Below are 17,689 nucleotides of genomic sequence, written 5' to 3' on the forward strand. Positions count from 1 at the left end.
AATTAGAGCATCGAGCCGTAATAAAACTCTTGACCAAACAGGATAAAAATCAAAAAACTATAAAAGAAGAAATGGATTGTGTTTACCGTGAGTCTGCTCCTTCTTTATCTACCATTCAAAAGTGGTCAAGTGAATTTAAACGTAGGAGAGAGAGTATTGAAAATGATCCTAGACCTGGCCGGCCTGTATAGTAGCTACTTCACAAGAAAATATTATCAAAGTGGAAAAACTTATATTGGAAGATGGCCGAGTGAAGGTAAAATCATTAGCTCAAATAACCGGTCTTTCTGTTGGTACCATACATGATATTATCCATTACCATCTTAATATGTCAAAAGTAAGTGCGAGATGGGTTCCGCGAATGCTGACACCGGTTCAAAAAGATATGCGAGTAGCTTGTTGTTCCGATTTTATTACCCAGAAAGTAAACAGGAGTCCATGCTGTGGCACGTTAAGGGTACAGCTCATCCCAAGAAGTTCAAGGTCATCCCTTCAGCTGGCAAGGTCATGGCCACAATATTATGGGATTGTGAAGGAATATTACTGATCGATTACAAACAAAAGGGTGTAAATATCACAGGACAGTACTACGCTAACATTCTACGTCAATTAAGGGGTGCAATCAAAGACAAGAGGCGAGGAAATTAAACAAAGGTGTTCTGCTTCTGCATGACAATGCCCCTGTGCATACTGCTCATATTGCCAAGGCGGCTATTCTTGAATCTGGGTTTGAAACTATTACTCACCCACCGTAATATAGACCGAGAATTTATTGAACGCCCCTCGTAGTATATTTGATAGAGTTAGACCACGGAATATTTACAGCGCTCGATAATAATTAGTTTTTAAAAATCAGTATGTGACAACACCACAGAAAACGGATTCAATGGTCTTGATATTTTGATAGTTAGATAGATGATAGATAAAACGTTTATTTGGATGCTGCAAAACGCACAATTTTATAAGTATAGGTACATTGCAGTCAGAACAAAACTTATGTACTAAATTAAATAAACAAAAATATTTACATAAACACGAAATAGTACATTTCGATGCTAGTGCGGAAAGTATGTCATTACTGCACGAGTACCGAGATGCAAGACTCGGGAGGAGTGAAGAACGACATTTCCGCACGTGTATCGAACGACGTTTTTTAATACAGTTGCGAAAAAATAAGAAAAGCAACAAGTAAGGAACGGAATTCGAAACTTTTATATTATTAATTCTGTGACATCATTGACATTGGCATTATGAAGAAGTGTTTTTCTAGCTTTTATTCGTCTAGAATTGATTTTGTTATTATTATTGAACCCACTTCAATGAAAGTTTTTTTTTCAAATGCATGTTCTATAAGACAGAAACAATTGTAAATATTAAAACATTGTACTATTCTTACCTAAATATCGTTATTTATGATTATTTGTGTATCGTATATTTATAAAAACAATATCGAATGTTGCCTTTGGAAACTTAAAACATTCTTGCAGTAAGAAAATACGCCTCTTCTTTGACAGGCGTTCCGTTCCATTCAGACAACTTATTAAGAACGGTTTTTCAACATTAAAAATAAACGTGTTATAATACTTATAATGATGAAGAGGTAAGTAATAAAATATGAAATATGCATATTTTTCGTATTCTTACATTAACAGTAGGTTTTTATGTTGATTACGACGTTTAAATGAAACTAATATTAACACTCATCAATAAGTAGTCATGAATTGAAACAAGTATAAATTTAAAAAAATTGGAAAAGTAAAAAGCACTAGTTCGCGAAAACCAACTTTCCGCACGCTAAACAGCCACGAAAAGTAGCACTTTTTGAGCAACTGTATTAAAAAATAAGTTTTTCTACTCGTCGAGTATAATCTGTGTATTACAACTTCACATGCAACACTACAACCTTACTCTTTTCAACGTTGGATAGTCTATGGCACTTCCGACTCAAGCATAAGAATTTTATCGATACGGTTTAGTCAATTATAAAAATTTTGAAAATAGAACTTCATACCTTTCGAGGAGACTCGATTCAATGCATCTGCTTTGTGATTGGTTGGCCAACAAAAACATTTTATTTTATGTTGTAGTAAAAACAATTGCTTCATAAGTCAGAAACGCGCATGTGACACCCTTCATATAGCAACATCCATACCCTACGAAAACCACTTAGCGTTGCTTGTTAGTCTCCATAGGCTACGGTGGTCAAAATCGAGAAAAAAACTGTCTTAAAATTGAATTTAGCAAGGATCAGGTACCAGGGCCTCATGAGTTACGAGGAGGTGTCGTTGACCAACCCGCCGGGGGCGCCGAGCCCGGCGGCCGGGGCATCGGTATCAGCAAGCTTCGTTGCTTAAACACGGTACTCGACTGAAAAGCTCTCTATTATATCACGATTGTATAAAATACTATTTTAGTGGTTAGCTGTACGCTGTGTGCATTGCAGCAACCACAAAAGGGTTCCGATTTAGCTATACGCTGTAAATATGACGGTGATAAGTATACGGTACTGTAAAAAGTGTGTGTGAGTGGTGTTAGAAAGTTCTGAAATAAAATACATAAATAAAACAGAAAATAAGCATAAACATAGAAATAAAAATAGAAGTGGCCATAAAATAAGAGTGAAAAGCGCGAAAGGTTCGGTACAAGATATCTTAGCAATACCGATTAGATCCTGAAATCAGCAACCAAAAAGCCGTATGGTATCCCTGTTTTTTGTTTTTCAAGCAGTATCTTTTTAAACTGGTGTTTAAAAGTTTGCTTATTTTTGAGCCGTCTTACAGGTTGAGGGATATCATTCCAGCATTTGGTCGCGAGATATCGGAAACAACCGGTAAATGCAATCGTTCTATGAGGGTACATTTCTAAGAGACAACGCCGAGTTAACCTAGTGTCATGACGGTTGTGAAAATTTGAAATGTTAATCTTGGAAAAGAGATATTCCGGAGATTTATTGTTTAAGACGCCAAAGAGGAGACATGCAAGATGTAGGTGTCGCTGAGAAGACATATTCAGCATGGATCATGGCATGGATTGCGGATCTGGTATAAGACCTTTAAGCGAAAGAAACATGAACTCACCAGTTCACCTACGTGTTTCTCAAACCTCAACTGGCTATCAATCACTATTGCAGAGCCTTTGATGTGTAATTGAGGATCACAGTGCAAAATACGAGATATCTGTGTTTTGGTGCCCATAATCATGTACTTCGACTTAAGAGGGTTTAATAACAGACAGTTTCTTTCAGCCCAGGATGAGATGTTTTCAAGATCTTCGTTGATTTTAAAGATTGAATTGGCGAAGTCATTACAGCGATCTGAGTAATACAATTGAACGTCATCTGCATATAAATAATACTTACAGTGCCTAATAACATTAGTTATATCGGCACTATATATAATGAACAGTAAAGGACCCAGTATCGAGCCTTGAGGGACACCACGAGTTACCGGTCTAGCATCAGATACCAAAAAAGTGCCGTCATCTTTACATATTTTGACTGACTGGGTACGCTCATCAAGGTAACTTTTGAACCACAAAAGAGACTTTGTATCTACACCATAATACTTTAATTTTGAAAGCAGTAAATCAATATTTATGCAGTCGAAAGCACGAGAAAAGTCCAATAGCACTAAACAAGTCCCTTTGCCAGAGTTGTTCTGTAATAATATTGTCCACAACATCTATCAGGGCAGTCACAGTCCCCATACCCTTGCGAAAACCTGACTGTAATTGAGGCAGAATATTGTTATTCTCTACATATTTATATAACTGGTCATAGACGGCTTTTTCCAGAATCTTTGAGAGGAAGGGCAATATACTTATAGGTCAAAGGGCTTTTAGTTCTCGCGCGTTATCCACCTTAGGTAAAGGTGTAACCTAGGCAGATTTCCACAGAGCAGGCACCTCGCCAGTCAATATAGACCGATTAATGATTGCCGTAATCACCTGCAGGGTGCGCGGAAGGGTGAGTAGCACCATATCTCGGCTAACTGCATCTAAATACCCCAACAGAATTGGTAGTAATGGACAGTAAATATTTACATACTTCGCTCTCGTCCACTGGCTTCAAGCTGAACAAAGTATGACCATAACGGCGGGTTTCAAAGAATGACTGGGTATCAAAGATAGATATAACTCCGTAATAGATGGATACAGTCTAAGGAAAAAACGTGCCTCGAAAATCAAGAAAATTTGATTCTCGTTCAGAGGGCGCTACTAGTTTTGGCCTACAGTCGTATAGATGGCGTTGACGGTTTCGTTTGTTATTTAACAATTTTAACGCATATCAGTGAAAGAACATGGGTCAAAATCATAAAAATAATTAATGCAAATAAAAAAATCATTTATCTATATTTAAATACATTCTATCGTATTTTTATAAATCTTCATTTTTAGTTTTAAAGTGTGTCGACAGATGGCAGTGAATTTACTGGGGTTACAAAATTTACTATGACAGTACCGCTCTAGTATAAGTTACTCTATGCTGGGTATAATACGCAACCTTACCATTGCCAGGCACATTCAAAAAATTGTCATTGATCATGATTGTCATTGATTGTTTGGGTCATTGAAATGACAAGGAAAACTATCTCGACTGTTAAAATCTGTCAAAACAGTTTTTTTAAGGTTTTTCCAGTGTCTTGGAATTTTTGGAATTAGAATTGATATGGTAATTGCACACAGTAATTGTAATAAGCTTGTTTTTCATTAAATATACTTTGAGATACAAGTTTTTTCAATTCACTATAGTATTGCTTATGGATTTCCGATTTAGACTTACGGTATGCAAGATGAGCCTCATTACGCTTTTCTATCATGATTTTGATAGTTTCAGTGATCCACGGTAAATTGGTGTTACGCCTGATTGTGATAGATTTATTTGGAGCATATATGTCAAATAAAGTCAAAGACTGCCATCTGTCGACACACTTTAAAACTAAAAATGAAGATTTATAAAAATACGATAGAATGTATTTAAATATAGATAAATGATTTTTTTTATTTGCATTAATTATTTTTATGATTTTGACCCATGTTCTTTCACTGATATGCGTTAAAATTGTTAAATAACAAACGAAACCGTCAACGCCATCTATACGACTGTAGGCCAAAACAAGTAGCGCCCTCTGAACGAGAATCAAATTTTCTTGATTTTCGAGGCACGTTTTTTCCTTAGACTGTATCCATCTATTACGGAGTTATATCTATCTTTGATCATAGATAGAGCGGTACTGTCATAGTAAATTTTGTAACCACAGTCAAAGAGGATATATCAAGATAGAGCGGTACTGTCATAGTAGATTTTGTAACCACAGTAAATTCACTGCTATTTATCAACACACTTTAAAACTAAAAATGAAGATTTATAAAAATACGATAAAATGTATTTAAATATGGATAAATGATTTTTTTTATTTGCATTAATTATTTTTATGATTTTGACCCATGTTCTTTCACTGATATGCGTTAAAATTGTTAAATAACAAACGAAACCATCAACGCCATCTATACGACTGTAGGCCAAAACAAGTAGCGCCCTCTGAACGAGAATCAAATTTTCTTGATTTTCGAGGCACGTTTTTTCCTTAGACTGTATCCATCTATTACGGAGTTATATCTATCTTTGATCATAGATAGAGCGGTACTGTCATAGTAAATTTTGTAACCACAGTCAAAGAGGATATATCAAGATAGAGCGGTACTGTCATAGTAGATTTTGTAACCACAGTAAATTCACTGCTATTTATCAACACACTTTAAAACTAAAAATGAAGATTTATAAAAATACGATAAAATGTATTTAAATATGGATAAATGATTTTTTTTATTTGCATTAATTATTTTTATGATTTTGACCCATGTTCTTTCACTGATATGCGTTAAAATTGTTAAATAACAAACGAAACCATCAACGCCATCTATACGACAGTAGGCCAAAGCTAGTAGCGCCCTCTGATCGAGAATCAAATTTTCTCGATTTTCGAGGCACGTTTTTCCTTAGACTGTATCCATCTATTACGGAGTTACATCTATCTTTGTCATTATTCTGAGTTTGCAACAGTAAATTCACTGCCATCTATCGACACACTTTAAAACTAAAAATGAATATTTATAAAAATACTATAAAATGTATTTAAATATGGATAAATGTTTTATTTATTTGCATTAATAATTTTTATGATTTGAATTTAAAATTGTTAAATAACAATCGAAACCGTCAACGCCATCTATACGACAGTAGGCCAAAGCTAGTAGCGCCCTCTGATCGGGAATCAAATTTTCTTGATTTTCGAGGCACGTTTTTTCCTTAGACTGTATCCATCTATTACGGAGTTATATCTATCTTTGTATGTATCTTTGCACGGAACAAAGTTTTTCATGTTCTCTGGGTTCTGTGTTTTTTGAGGTTGCAAGCGCCATCTTTATATTTATTATTACACTTACATTTTGAATGAGCATGGCAGGAGGCAACTAATAATATTGATGAATTTTCACGAGATAGCACTGTCCTTAGCTGTTTACTAAAGCAAGCTCATAGATGGCTCTAATAATCTGAATTAACTTGTTCTTACTTGTGTTTATTTATTAATTTTACCAAATTTTACATAATACACGTTTCTTTTAGAAATAACAAAACGACATAAATAATAATAAAATAAATATAGTAAAATTAACAGGCAACATTGTCTGTTGGAATGCAGGCCACGACAGATGGCGCATTTTTTCAGTAAATGACCTAAAAGCGCTCATGCCAACACGAATGTATGTGTGTGCGAACAAGGAAAACGATAGTAGTGTGTGTGGGTGCGCAGTGCAGTGCAGTCCTTCCGTCTAGCGTCTAGCTGTCAACGGTTCGCTGTTCTCGGAAAGCGAGTGCGAATCTTCCAAAAATGATTTATAATTTATTAAATTTCACTTAACTTAGAGTTATGTATGACTATACCAATACCTCCGAAGATATATCACTATCTTGTTGTTTAACAAGTACTTACGCAGACGATAGACACTATGGTGCAGTGTCATCCACCGTTGGAATTAGAGGAATTACCAAAAGAAGACGAAGAAAGACTAGAAAAAGTGTTCGCTAAGTTAGATAACGATGGAAATGGGAAGATCGACATCCATGACCTGTCGGTCGCGCTCAAGGAGCTGGCTCCACACATTAACCGAAGTTATGCAGAGGTTAGAAATTCATTTTTTATTGTATGCTTTATGGAATAAATAACGGTGGTTTCACCTCGCATCGCTATTCCCGACGAAACGCCGACACGTGTAGCTCGCTGGAGTTATGACTCACTTTAATTTATTCATATAAATTAGAGTAGCAATTCTAAAAATTAAAGAACTACAATGCACATACCTATATAATAGCAACTGTCATAATGTCATTAAAATTTGCACAGTTTCAAAATAGAATTTTACAAAACAAGATTGTTTGATTGCATGTTTTGTGCCAAAAGCGAAATTCTTTGTGTTGTAGAAGGTTCTTTATGTTCATATGTTCATGCTCTATTAATAATTTTCTGGCTAGTGGCTACTTATGTTTATCATTCTTTATCTATGTACCTGTCATATTTTTTTTACAACCTATTATAAATTTCAATAGCTATACATTTTGCATTTGTAGCATTGTTGCAGATGATCAAAATGCTCAAGGTTATGAACTAAACCCAGCTCGAAGTAGCAATATCTCCATATAATGAAAGGTACTTAAACATGATTAAATATAGAAAGAAGTCTAATTTTCTCACTGTCTGTACTGCAATATTTTGCCATTGACTTGTTGATAAAGAGATTGAATTATCTTCTGTCAAGATTTAGCCAAAAATCATCCAGCCAGGTTAGCACATGATTGGGGCAACAGTATCTTGCCGCGAGATAGACTACCTGTCCCTCTTCAATTAATACAGTTAGTAAAAGACGGGTAGTTTATCTCGCGGCTAGATACTGCCGCGCCAATCATGTGCTAGGCGTACAGGTAATCTATGATAAGAAGATAGATTAGGCATATTCGTTATTGTTATGCAAAGTAGGGTATACATACTAAAAATGTACAGCCTTGAAACTGATTAAGACAAATTTAGGCTGCATTTCGGCTGCGTTTCGGCCAAAGATGTGTTAGGAAGCGTTGCGAGGGATGTGTTTTTAAGAACCAATAGAATCATTGCATGCTGAGCGAGGAAAACAAACGATTCTATTGGTTCTTAACCTTTTGGACGCCAATGACCTATATATATGCACTGTAGGTTCAACGCCAAAGACCGATTAATCGGTCATATACCACAGAGCAACATTGACCTACATGCATATGCATAAAGTTCAATTTTAGTTTTGAGTGTTTTGACACTTGGTGATGTGGCATCTGGATGACTGCTTTTTTGATTGATGCGGTGTTGAAAATGTTAACACACTGCAGCATCAGGTTTTAGAACCCACTGCTAATTGTGCTCAATTACCTGTTCCTGTTACTCTAGTTACAAAACTATTGAACCATCAACATGGGTACAGCAAGTCTTGCTCAGGACAAATTAAAGTAAAAAATACAGAGATATGGCAGTGCAATTATCCTGTATCCCATGGCCATGAGTGATGATTACACCAGTGTGTCCCATGACATGCTCTCCAAGCCGCTCTATCTTAGACCCCATGGATGCTTCCCCTGTAATGTGGCATAGAGATGGACATATTGCCAGCACATGACATGTAGCGGAGATGAGAATGTTAAGATGAATGTGTGGCGTGACGAGAATAGATAGTAAGGTATGAGTATATAAGAGGAAGCCTGATAGTTGCACACAACAGAAAAAGTAAGGGCAAATCGCCTAGCGTGGTACGGGCATGTGATGCGGAGGGATGAAAGTCATGTGACGAGAAAGGTATTAAGAATGAATGTGGAGGGAGGTACGACGAGAGGAAAACCGAGGAAAAGCTGGATGGACTGTGTGGGAGATGAATATGAAACGAATGCAAGTGAATGATGAGATGACGGGTGACAGAGAGGTATGGAAGAAAAATACATGCTGCGCTGACCCCAAGTGAATGGGACAAGGGCAAGCGAATGATGACATTGCATGGCTAGTTTACTTTGATCTTATATATAATTTTATGTGTTTGCTGCTGTCTTGGAAAAAATAGGCATGTGGCGGTTGATAGTGGCAACAGAAATACATCTGTAAAAATTAACTGTCTAACTGCCACGGTTCGTGAGATACAGCCTGGTGACAGACAGACGGACAATGGAGTCTTAGTAATAGGCTCCCGTTTTTACCCTTTGGGTACGGAACCCTAAAAATGTTTATCGAGCAACGGGCGATTACGTTATTCTCATGTTCGTGTCGCTACTGTCGCTAGTATGGAAAGGTACCTACTGGCAGGGGTGCGAAACTCCTAACTTCGGGCAAACTCGGCTCCGTTCGGCTCAGCATTGCTCCGAGCAAGTATTAGGGTTGGCACAGATAATGACCTGAATTTTGACAACCCTAAATAGCCGAAAGGGATAGTGCCATATATTAGAAAGGGACATCATGATTCGTCCCTGAATCGCTGTCAAACTTCTGTTTTGTAGGAAGTTTCCTTTCTGTAAGGTAGTACTGTTATTTATTCTGTGCTACTGGGCACTGGGCAGGCCTGGGGGCCGTAGCCAAGATCAACACTCTTTGATCGAAAATGCCAGTCATAACATCAACATAGGTATAGGTATCTAAATATAGTCACGTGACTTTTCGTAGTGCCTATCTGTCATCCCGATCCATTTTTACTTTTAGGGTATTACTAAGACTCCACTGTCCGTCTGTCTGTCTGACTGTCTGTCTGTCCGTCTGTCACCAGGCTGTATCTCATGAACCGTGATAGGACGCTATAAAAACGGAATAAAATAAATATTTAAGTGGCGCTCCCATACAACAAACGTGATTTTTTTTGCGTTTTTTGCGTAATGGTACGCAACCCTTCGTGCGCGAGTCCGACTCGCACTTGTTTTTTTTTTTAGAAAAGTTGTATTAGTCCCATATAGTTGTAATTGCCCCCTGGCTGACCAGCTGGACCAGCTGAAGATTTGGACTCAGTCACGCGTGAATTGGTTACCTGGCTTAGCGACCTCAAAGCTATACTCTGATTGTCCTTCTTTATGCATGCCATACGATTAAATTAATTCTCTAGTACGTAGTTGTAAGACGCTACAATAGTAAGAATGCTATTTGTAATATGTTTTGTCGTAATGTTGACATGTAATTGAATACTACCAATAAAATGAATATGAATATGACACGTATTGATCGGGGTAAATGCAACAGCAACGGGTGTGAAGACTGTGAAATGGCGTGTGTAAACGTTCTCCGGCTGAACGGACTGCGAACTAGTTAAGATAGGAAATCGACTTGCCAATTAAATGTTCCGAGTTTACGCTGAATCGGAATGAGGATTACTGAAGCAAGGAAATGGAAACTAGCTTGTTGACATTTTGGTTTGGAGTTATTTAGCTATTTTGAAAAATGTCCATGTCTGAAATGTGTCTTAATATGTGACATTTTCAACCAAAAGGTACCACATTGTCGCTTGTCAATAAGGTTGATTTCAAATTGAAGCTGTATGGAAATAGCGCCTTATTGACAACCGACAATAAGTACCCTTTTGATTGAAAATGGCACATATATTGTTGAAATCTCAAAATATACACGGTGGCTAAAAAATAAGTGCATTCCCCTTGCCAGGGAGGTTTTGGGATGATACTGAGCAACTTTTACTATGGGACCAACCCCGAAATCGCGAAAAAAAAAATGGCTGTTTCATACATTTTGGCTGGTCCATTTACTATGGGAGGGTAAATTTTGTTTCGCGATTTTGTGGGTGGACCCACAGTAAAAGTTGCTCAGTATAATCCCAAAACCCCTCACAGGCAACGGGAATGCACTTATTTTTTAGCTAGCCTGTGTAATAGAACATTTTATAATAATATAGACTATTGATTCTCTTTTTCTCTTTAATATGATTACCATTAGCTGCACTAGCAGGTGAACGCATGTGTCCTACGAGTGACCTAAATTTAGTCCGTCTGTGTCGGCGTACTAATAATATCGCTGGATCAAAGTATGTGGTTTATTTGTCGATACGTTGCGGATTCGTAAAGACGTAGGAAATACTTAGTTTTAATACATGCACTACCAGTACTGTCCAACGCTGTGCGACGTTTTTAATTTCTACCAGTTTTTACGAGATAATAATTTTCATAAGTACTTAAGAACAACATGAAAATTACAAATAAATATTATAAAACGATTATTGGCAATCACATTTATAGTCTATGGAAGGCCTGTCGTTTAGGTTCTTTTTTTTCTGGTGTATACTATACAATTTCCAAACTTTTTCGCGTCTTGTGTGTTAATGAGGTATCCCTCTTAGCGTCCTTTATCTCAGGGTTCTCATGACCTGTCACGGCACGTCTAAAGATTTGTCCAGATCTGGAGAATGCCACTTCCGAACCGCTGGTACTACAACGCTACAGTTATTCCGCAAACCACCACCAACCCTCCACCGAGAGTTGCCACACTCCCCAGTAAAAAAAAACCCAGACAAGTGCGAGTCGGACTCACCCACCGAGGGTTCCGTACTTTTTTAGTATTTGTTGTTATAACGGCAACAGAAATACATCATCTGTGAAAATTTCAATCACGGTTGATGAGATACAGCCTGGTGACAGACAGACGGACAGTGGAGTCTTAGTAATAGGGTCCCGTTTTTACCCTTTGGGTACGGAACCCTAAAAAACAGTTCGTTATCCCATTTCTGACCTCGCCAACTTTATTGTTTCAGAAATTCCTGGCCAAGTCCGGCGGCAAGGATGCCGGCGACATCACGCTCTCTGAGTTCATACACTACGTGCGCGAGCACGAGAAGAACCTGCGCCTGCAGTTCACCCATCTCGACAAGAACCAAGATGGTGCGTATCAAAGCTGTTCGCTGCCCTCTACTAGAATTTATTGTCAGGTCCGGTGAGGATGCCGGCGACATCACGCTCTCTGAGTTCATATGGCTCCTCTACACGATGGCCCAGCGTAGGCCAGTCCAAGGGACGCATTTATGCGTTACAGGGAGCAAGTGACATTGCTATCTCATTCCACCGCATAGCTGCGTCCCTTAGACTGGCCTACGCTGGGCCATAGTGTAGAGGAGCGTGCGCGAGCGCGAGCATGAGAAATACCTGTATCACTTAGTGCATAGCGCGGTTCTCTTAACTGTACAGTCGACAACAAAGATATTTTACACTTTTGTAACTTACTGCTTTGTAATAAGGCGCAAAAAGTAAACATCTCTTTGGCTTCGACTGCACTAGAAATTTATGGCCAAGCATGGTAAGGATGGCAACATCAACTCTGAGTTCATACACTTGATAATACGCTACAGTTCTCCCATCTCGACAACAACAAAGATGATGCATTAACGACTACTAATAGTTTCCAAAATGTCCAAGCCTGTGCTCGCGAGCTTTCGTTCAAATTGGGGCGCCAATCGGGCTAGGAGCATATGGCATTTTGCCCGCTTGCCACCCAGAGATGGGCATTAATCGATTAATCTTTTAGTTAACTAATCAATCGATTAAAAATATCAATCGTCATTTTTTAATCGCGATTAATTTAGTTGCGATTAAATTAGTTGTGAGAATGTTCGACTAACAACTAAATTAGTTTTAGTTTCAATCGACTAAATTTCACGATTAAATCTATATTAAAACTACGTAGTCGCCTGTTTTTGCATTTTTTATCTTACAATATGTAACTACAAGTACGTATGTATGTAACATACGGAGGTACTCGTATGTTGTAACTATGTTAGTTTGGGTTCCCCAGTTCTTATTTACCCTTAGATAAGAGAAATTTAATCCAATTTCAGAGAGATGCACTACTTTAGTAGCAAAATAATAGTGAGAACAGATCTCACTCCTTAGAAACGGTCAAAATATCGTAAGTAATACATGACTATTTTATTTTTAAACATCCGTTAAGATGTCCTAATCAGTCTGTCAACATAGTCATACCGAGGTATTCTATTCAATTTGCTTCTAACATTAGTCGCGAGAAAATAGTCTAACTAATTAGTCGATTACAAAATTTAGTTGTCCGAAATCAATCGGCAACTAATTTAGTTGCAACTAAATTAGTTGCACTCTATACAACTAAGATTGATCAATCGTCGTTTTCAATCGTCAGTCGCAATTAATTCTTGTAATCTTAATCGTTAATCGTTAGTCGATTACATTTTGCCCATCTCTGTTGCCACCCTATAGTTACGCCACTATAATGATGTTTTGAAGCATTCCAAGAAATTATCTACCGTTGTCCCGTTTAAACGCGAATTTTCGGAAGATTTATAGCTATATGAGTTTTTTTTGTTTCTATCACAAGGGATTTTAAAGATGCTGAGTAAAATAATCATTGACTTGAAACACTGCTCAGCTCAGCCCCTTGTTTAGCTTGGCTTAACATTTTTACAGATTTTATCATCTTATAACAAAGCCTTAATACCAATCCCAAAGAGGATATAATAAGATAGAGCGGTACTGTCATAGTAAATTTTGTAACCATTGTAAATACACTGTCATCTATCGACATACTTTAAAACTAAAAATGAAGATTTATAAAAATACGTTAAAATGTATTTAAATATGGATAAATGATTTTTTTATTTGCATTAATTATTTTTATATGATTTTGACCCATGTTCTTTCACTGGTATGCGTTAAAATTATAAATAACAAACGAAACAGTCAACCCCCTTTATACGAGAGTAGGCCAAAACTAGTGGCGCCATCTGATCGAGAATCAAATTTTCGTGATTTTCGAGGCACGTTTTTTCCTTAGACTGTATCCATCTATTACGGATTTATATCTATCTTTGCCAATACAAAGTACTTATCGGGATGTCACCCTTCGTTTATATCAAATGGACATCTCGATGTTGTCAGGACATCGTGCATGCATAATGTATTGTTATGAATAAACCACGGGACCAGATACATAATGTAAGGTGACGTCAAACGCTCAAACACTAACAATAACAATCGAATCTTACCTAGTGCGTAGCGTGCCTAGTGCGTATTATCTAAGTTCTAACACTCAAAAAGTTACGACAGCCTTGTTTCACAAGAACATAAATCCTTAAAGTTAAATATATTTTTAATCTTGATGCCACTTTTAACAGCTATAAATTAAATGTTAATATATTTTTCCTTTTTTATTGTGGGACGTACCACATTATTACAATCTATAAATTGTATATACAGATGTCAATCACAATGAAAAAATCAACGATGATCAACTCTGGTCAACGTGGGTCTCGAACCCACATCCTTGGATTGCCGGTCCAATGTGAACCTTAATATGCAGATATCGCTAGTGACGTCGTCACAGTTGCAATGATTAAATTCGCGTTGATTGACGGATGGTCAGCTGGCGCAATTAGTAACGCATTGGACCGGCAATCCAAGGATGTGGGTTCGAGTCCTACGTTGACCAGAGTTGATCATCGTTGATTTTTTCATTGTGATTGACATCTGTATATACAATTTATAGATTAGCTATAAATTAATTACTCTTTGCCCTCGACTTCGTCCGTGTAAAAATCGTTAACAATTTTCTCACCCTTTGAAGCGAAATAAAAAAAATTATACTTTTGAAAAATATAGGTACCTGTTTCAATTTATAGGTCGCATTTTGAAAGGTTTGCTGTACGTCGTCTATCAGTATCTAAATATTGTATATACATATAACGAGATCTGTTCTCGAACAAGTTTGGGAACAAATCAATTTTTTTTATTAAATATTTTGATTTGTGTTTTTTAAGTAGTAGTAGTGTTACTAAGATGGCATATAGTCGAGAAATAGGGACGGGTACCGCCGTGGCGAGGTGGCCTAGGGGTCCAGGCCGTTCCATCGGTTTGCCGCTGTCACTGTCACATTTCGCAAGAAAGAACGGGAAAGATAATGCACGCCAAGTGTCAATTTTGATCGAATTTTGTCGATTTTTATTTATTTTAAAAACGTTACCTTACAATATCGAAATTCGAAAGCTATGAAATTACTATTTAAGTTAAGATTGTTTTTTGTTCTTTTTTTTATAGTATCACACAATAAATAACCGAGTAAAGTTGGATTAAAAGTCCGAGTTAGAGGTTACTTTGGGAATTAATTGTATCGAGCGAAGTGTTATAATTCGTGTATCGGAAGCTATGTTATGAAAGATAATATCAAAGATAGATATAACTCCGTAATAGATGGATACAGTCTAAGGAAAAAACGTGCCTCGAAAATCAAGAAAACTTTATTCTCGTTCAGAGGGCGCTACTGGCTTTGGCCAACTGTCGTATAGATGGCGTTGACGGTTTCGTTTGTTATTTAACAATTTTAACGCATATCAGTGAAAGAACATGGGTCAAAATCATAAAAATAATTAATGCAAATAAAAAAAAACATTTATCTATATTTAAATACATTTTATCGTATTTTTATAAATCTACATTTTTAGTTTTAAAGTGTGTCGACAGATGGCAGTAAATTTACTGGGGTTACAAAATTTACTATGACAGTACCGCTCTAGTATAAGTTACTCTATGATAATATAGTCAAGAACTACATATATTTTTTCCACGTCTACTAATATCAACGCCTCTTAGAAAAACATGATCATGTAAGGAGATTTTTCGCCTTCTGGCTCAGGGAAGACGCCGATTCGAATCCGGCCTTCACCAATGGAGGGCTTCGTTACTTTTTCTTTAATATATGTATGATACTATTACAGTTTTTAAGATCTGTTTTATTTATTTAGATGTGCGGTGGACTGTGACCGTAGATATGAACACAAATTGCTGATGCTATATCAGCAAAACAGTTGTGTTTTATCAAAACAAAACACAATAGACATAACAACAACATGTAATTCATGGAATCTCGCTAATTAGTGTCCCATAGTGATGGGAAGCGACTTAGTCGCTTCCTGCTGTCTGGATGTATGTATGTCTGTCCCTATGTATGCTTAGATCTTTAAAACTACGCAACGGATTTTAATGCGGGTTTTTTTAAATAGATAGAGTGATTCAAGGAAGAGGAAGGCTTATATGTATAATACGGTTTACTGCCTTTTCGCCGAAAATTGTATTGCCGAATTTCACTTACCAACTAACTTTTCGCAGAAATCTCATTTGGGCGAATTTCATTTCGCAACTGTACATAATCTAACCTAAGCTAACCCAATCTAGTACGTCATTTTCATTTCCCAACCCCCATAGTTGGGAAATGAAATGGTTGCGAAGTAAGGTTATGCCAACGATTGGTTTGTCAAATGAAACTTTGGCGAAAAGTTGGTTGCCAAGTGAAATTCGGCGAAAGAAATTTCGCCAAAAAGGGAGTACTGAGTACAGCGTATAATACATTAGCATTGCACCCGTGCGAAGCCGGGGCGGGTCGCTAGTTAAGGAATAAACGTCAGTTAATGAGAACTTCGCACTTTTTAGGAAACACGAATCATTAAACCAAAATACCTATGTTCACCCCAGGCCAAAAGTATGGAAACAAGCTTGTATTTCAATAGAAAAGTGTGATCTTTTAAGCGATGGATTTTATACTACTCATTGACAATTTGGTAAAAATAATAATAGAACATTTTAAAAGTAAATTACTCTGGCTGTGATAGTTGCCATTCAACATTTTGTCATGTAATTAAAGGGTAGGTATAATTATGTAACTTTTTCCTACTTTATTTTTTTAGCTTTTTGACAATATTTTAGGATGTTTTGATATTAAGCGTGTATTTTTAATCTTTTGAGTTTGCCTAATGTAAGTCTTAGTTTACAAATATATACAACAAAGATAGAAACATGAGATATTAAAGAAAACAACGTTGTTTCCATACTTTTGGCCTGGGGTGTATGAAACTGTACTGTATGTAGTTTTGAATACACAAAATATAATTATTATTGTTACAAAAATTACTTTTGGCGTATTTCATTTTGTGTCAACTAATCTATAGGTAAATAAACTAGAAAAAAATATAGTTACGGCAAAAATTTAATTCATCGTGAGCCGCTTGGCTTCCGAACCGGAGGTTCGAACCCCCGTCTCATAAGTTTCTCAAAACTTACGTACGTAATATCTTTGATATTACCAACTCAGTAGCTTTTCGGTTAAGGAAAACCTCAAGAAACCTGCATATATAAAATGTACCTATATTTAATCCGCATTTAAAAACAATGCGGACTAAGGCACTACATCTTTTGAGAGCCCTGTGCCTAACATTGGGACTTAGGCTGGCTATTATGCTCCTAACAGGGTATTTGACTACTAGTCAAATCAGTCTCTTTTTTTCGAACTGTCAAAACGATTTTGCTACTATGGAATTTATATGAAACACTAGCATGTGACGTCACAATCAAATTACCTACTCTTTATAGTTTTATACGAGTTTTAAAATAGAAATTGTGTCTAAAAATAACTGCTGTCTACGTTTATCTTCTGGTGCTTTATTCTATGCATGGTGTAAAATAATTTATTTTAAATACAGTCAAATGCCCTAAGTTTAGTCTTATTTTTATTTTTACAGGGAAAGTGGATCTGGAGGAGCTCATATCCGCATTCGCGGATCTCGGGATAGCCGTCGGCAGGAATGAGGCCACCAACCTGCTAAAAAGGTGACACTGCAATGC

General features: G+C 36.8%; 1 protein-coding gene across 1 annotated transcript in view; it reads left to right on the forward strand.

The window, feature by feature from the left end:
* Window positions 1–6,812: 6,812 nt before the first annotated feature.
* Window positions 6,813–17,689, forward strand: part of LOC134754322 (calcium-binding mitochondrial carrier protein SCaMC-2) — a 57,238-nt gene continuing 46,361 nt past the window's right edge. The window contains exons 1-3 of the mRNA XM_063690585.1: window positions 6,813–7,182; window positions 11,809–11,935; window positions 17,587–17,674. Of these exons, the coding sequence (XP_063546655.1) occupies window positions 7,009–7,182; window positions 11,809–11,935; window positions 17,587–17,674 (389 nt within the window). The 5' untranslated portion in view covers window positions 6,813–7,008. The remainder of the gene's footprint in view (window positions 7,183–11,808; window positions 11,936–17,586; window positions 17,675–17,689) is intronic.

Source organism: Cydia strobilella, chromosome Z, assembly GCF_947568885.1.
Source record: "Cydia strobilella chromosome Z, ilCydStro3.1, whole genome shotgun sequence".
In the NCBI taxonomy this organism is placed as follows: Eukaryota; Metazoa; Arthropoda; class Insecta; order Lepidoptera; family Tortricidae; genus Cydia; species Cydia strobilella.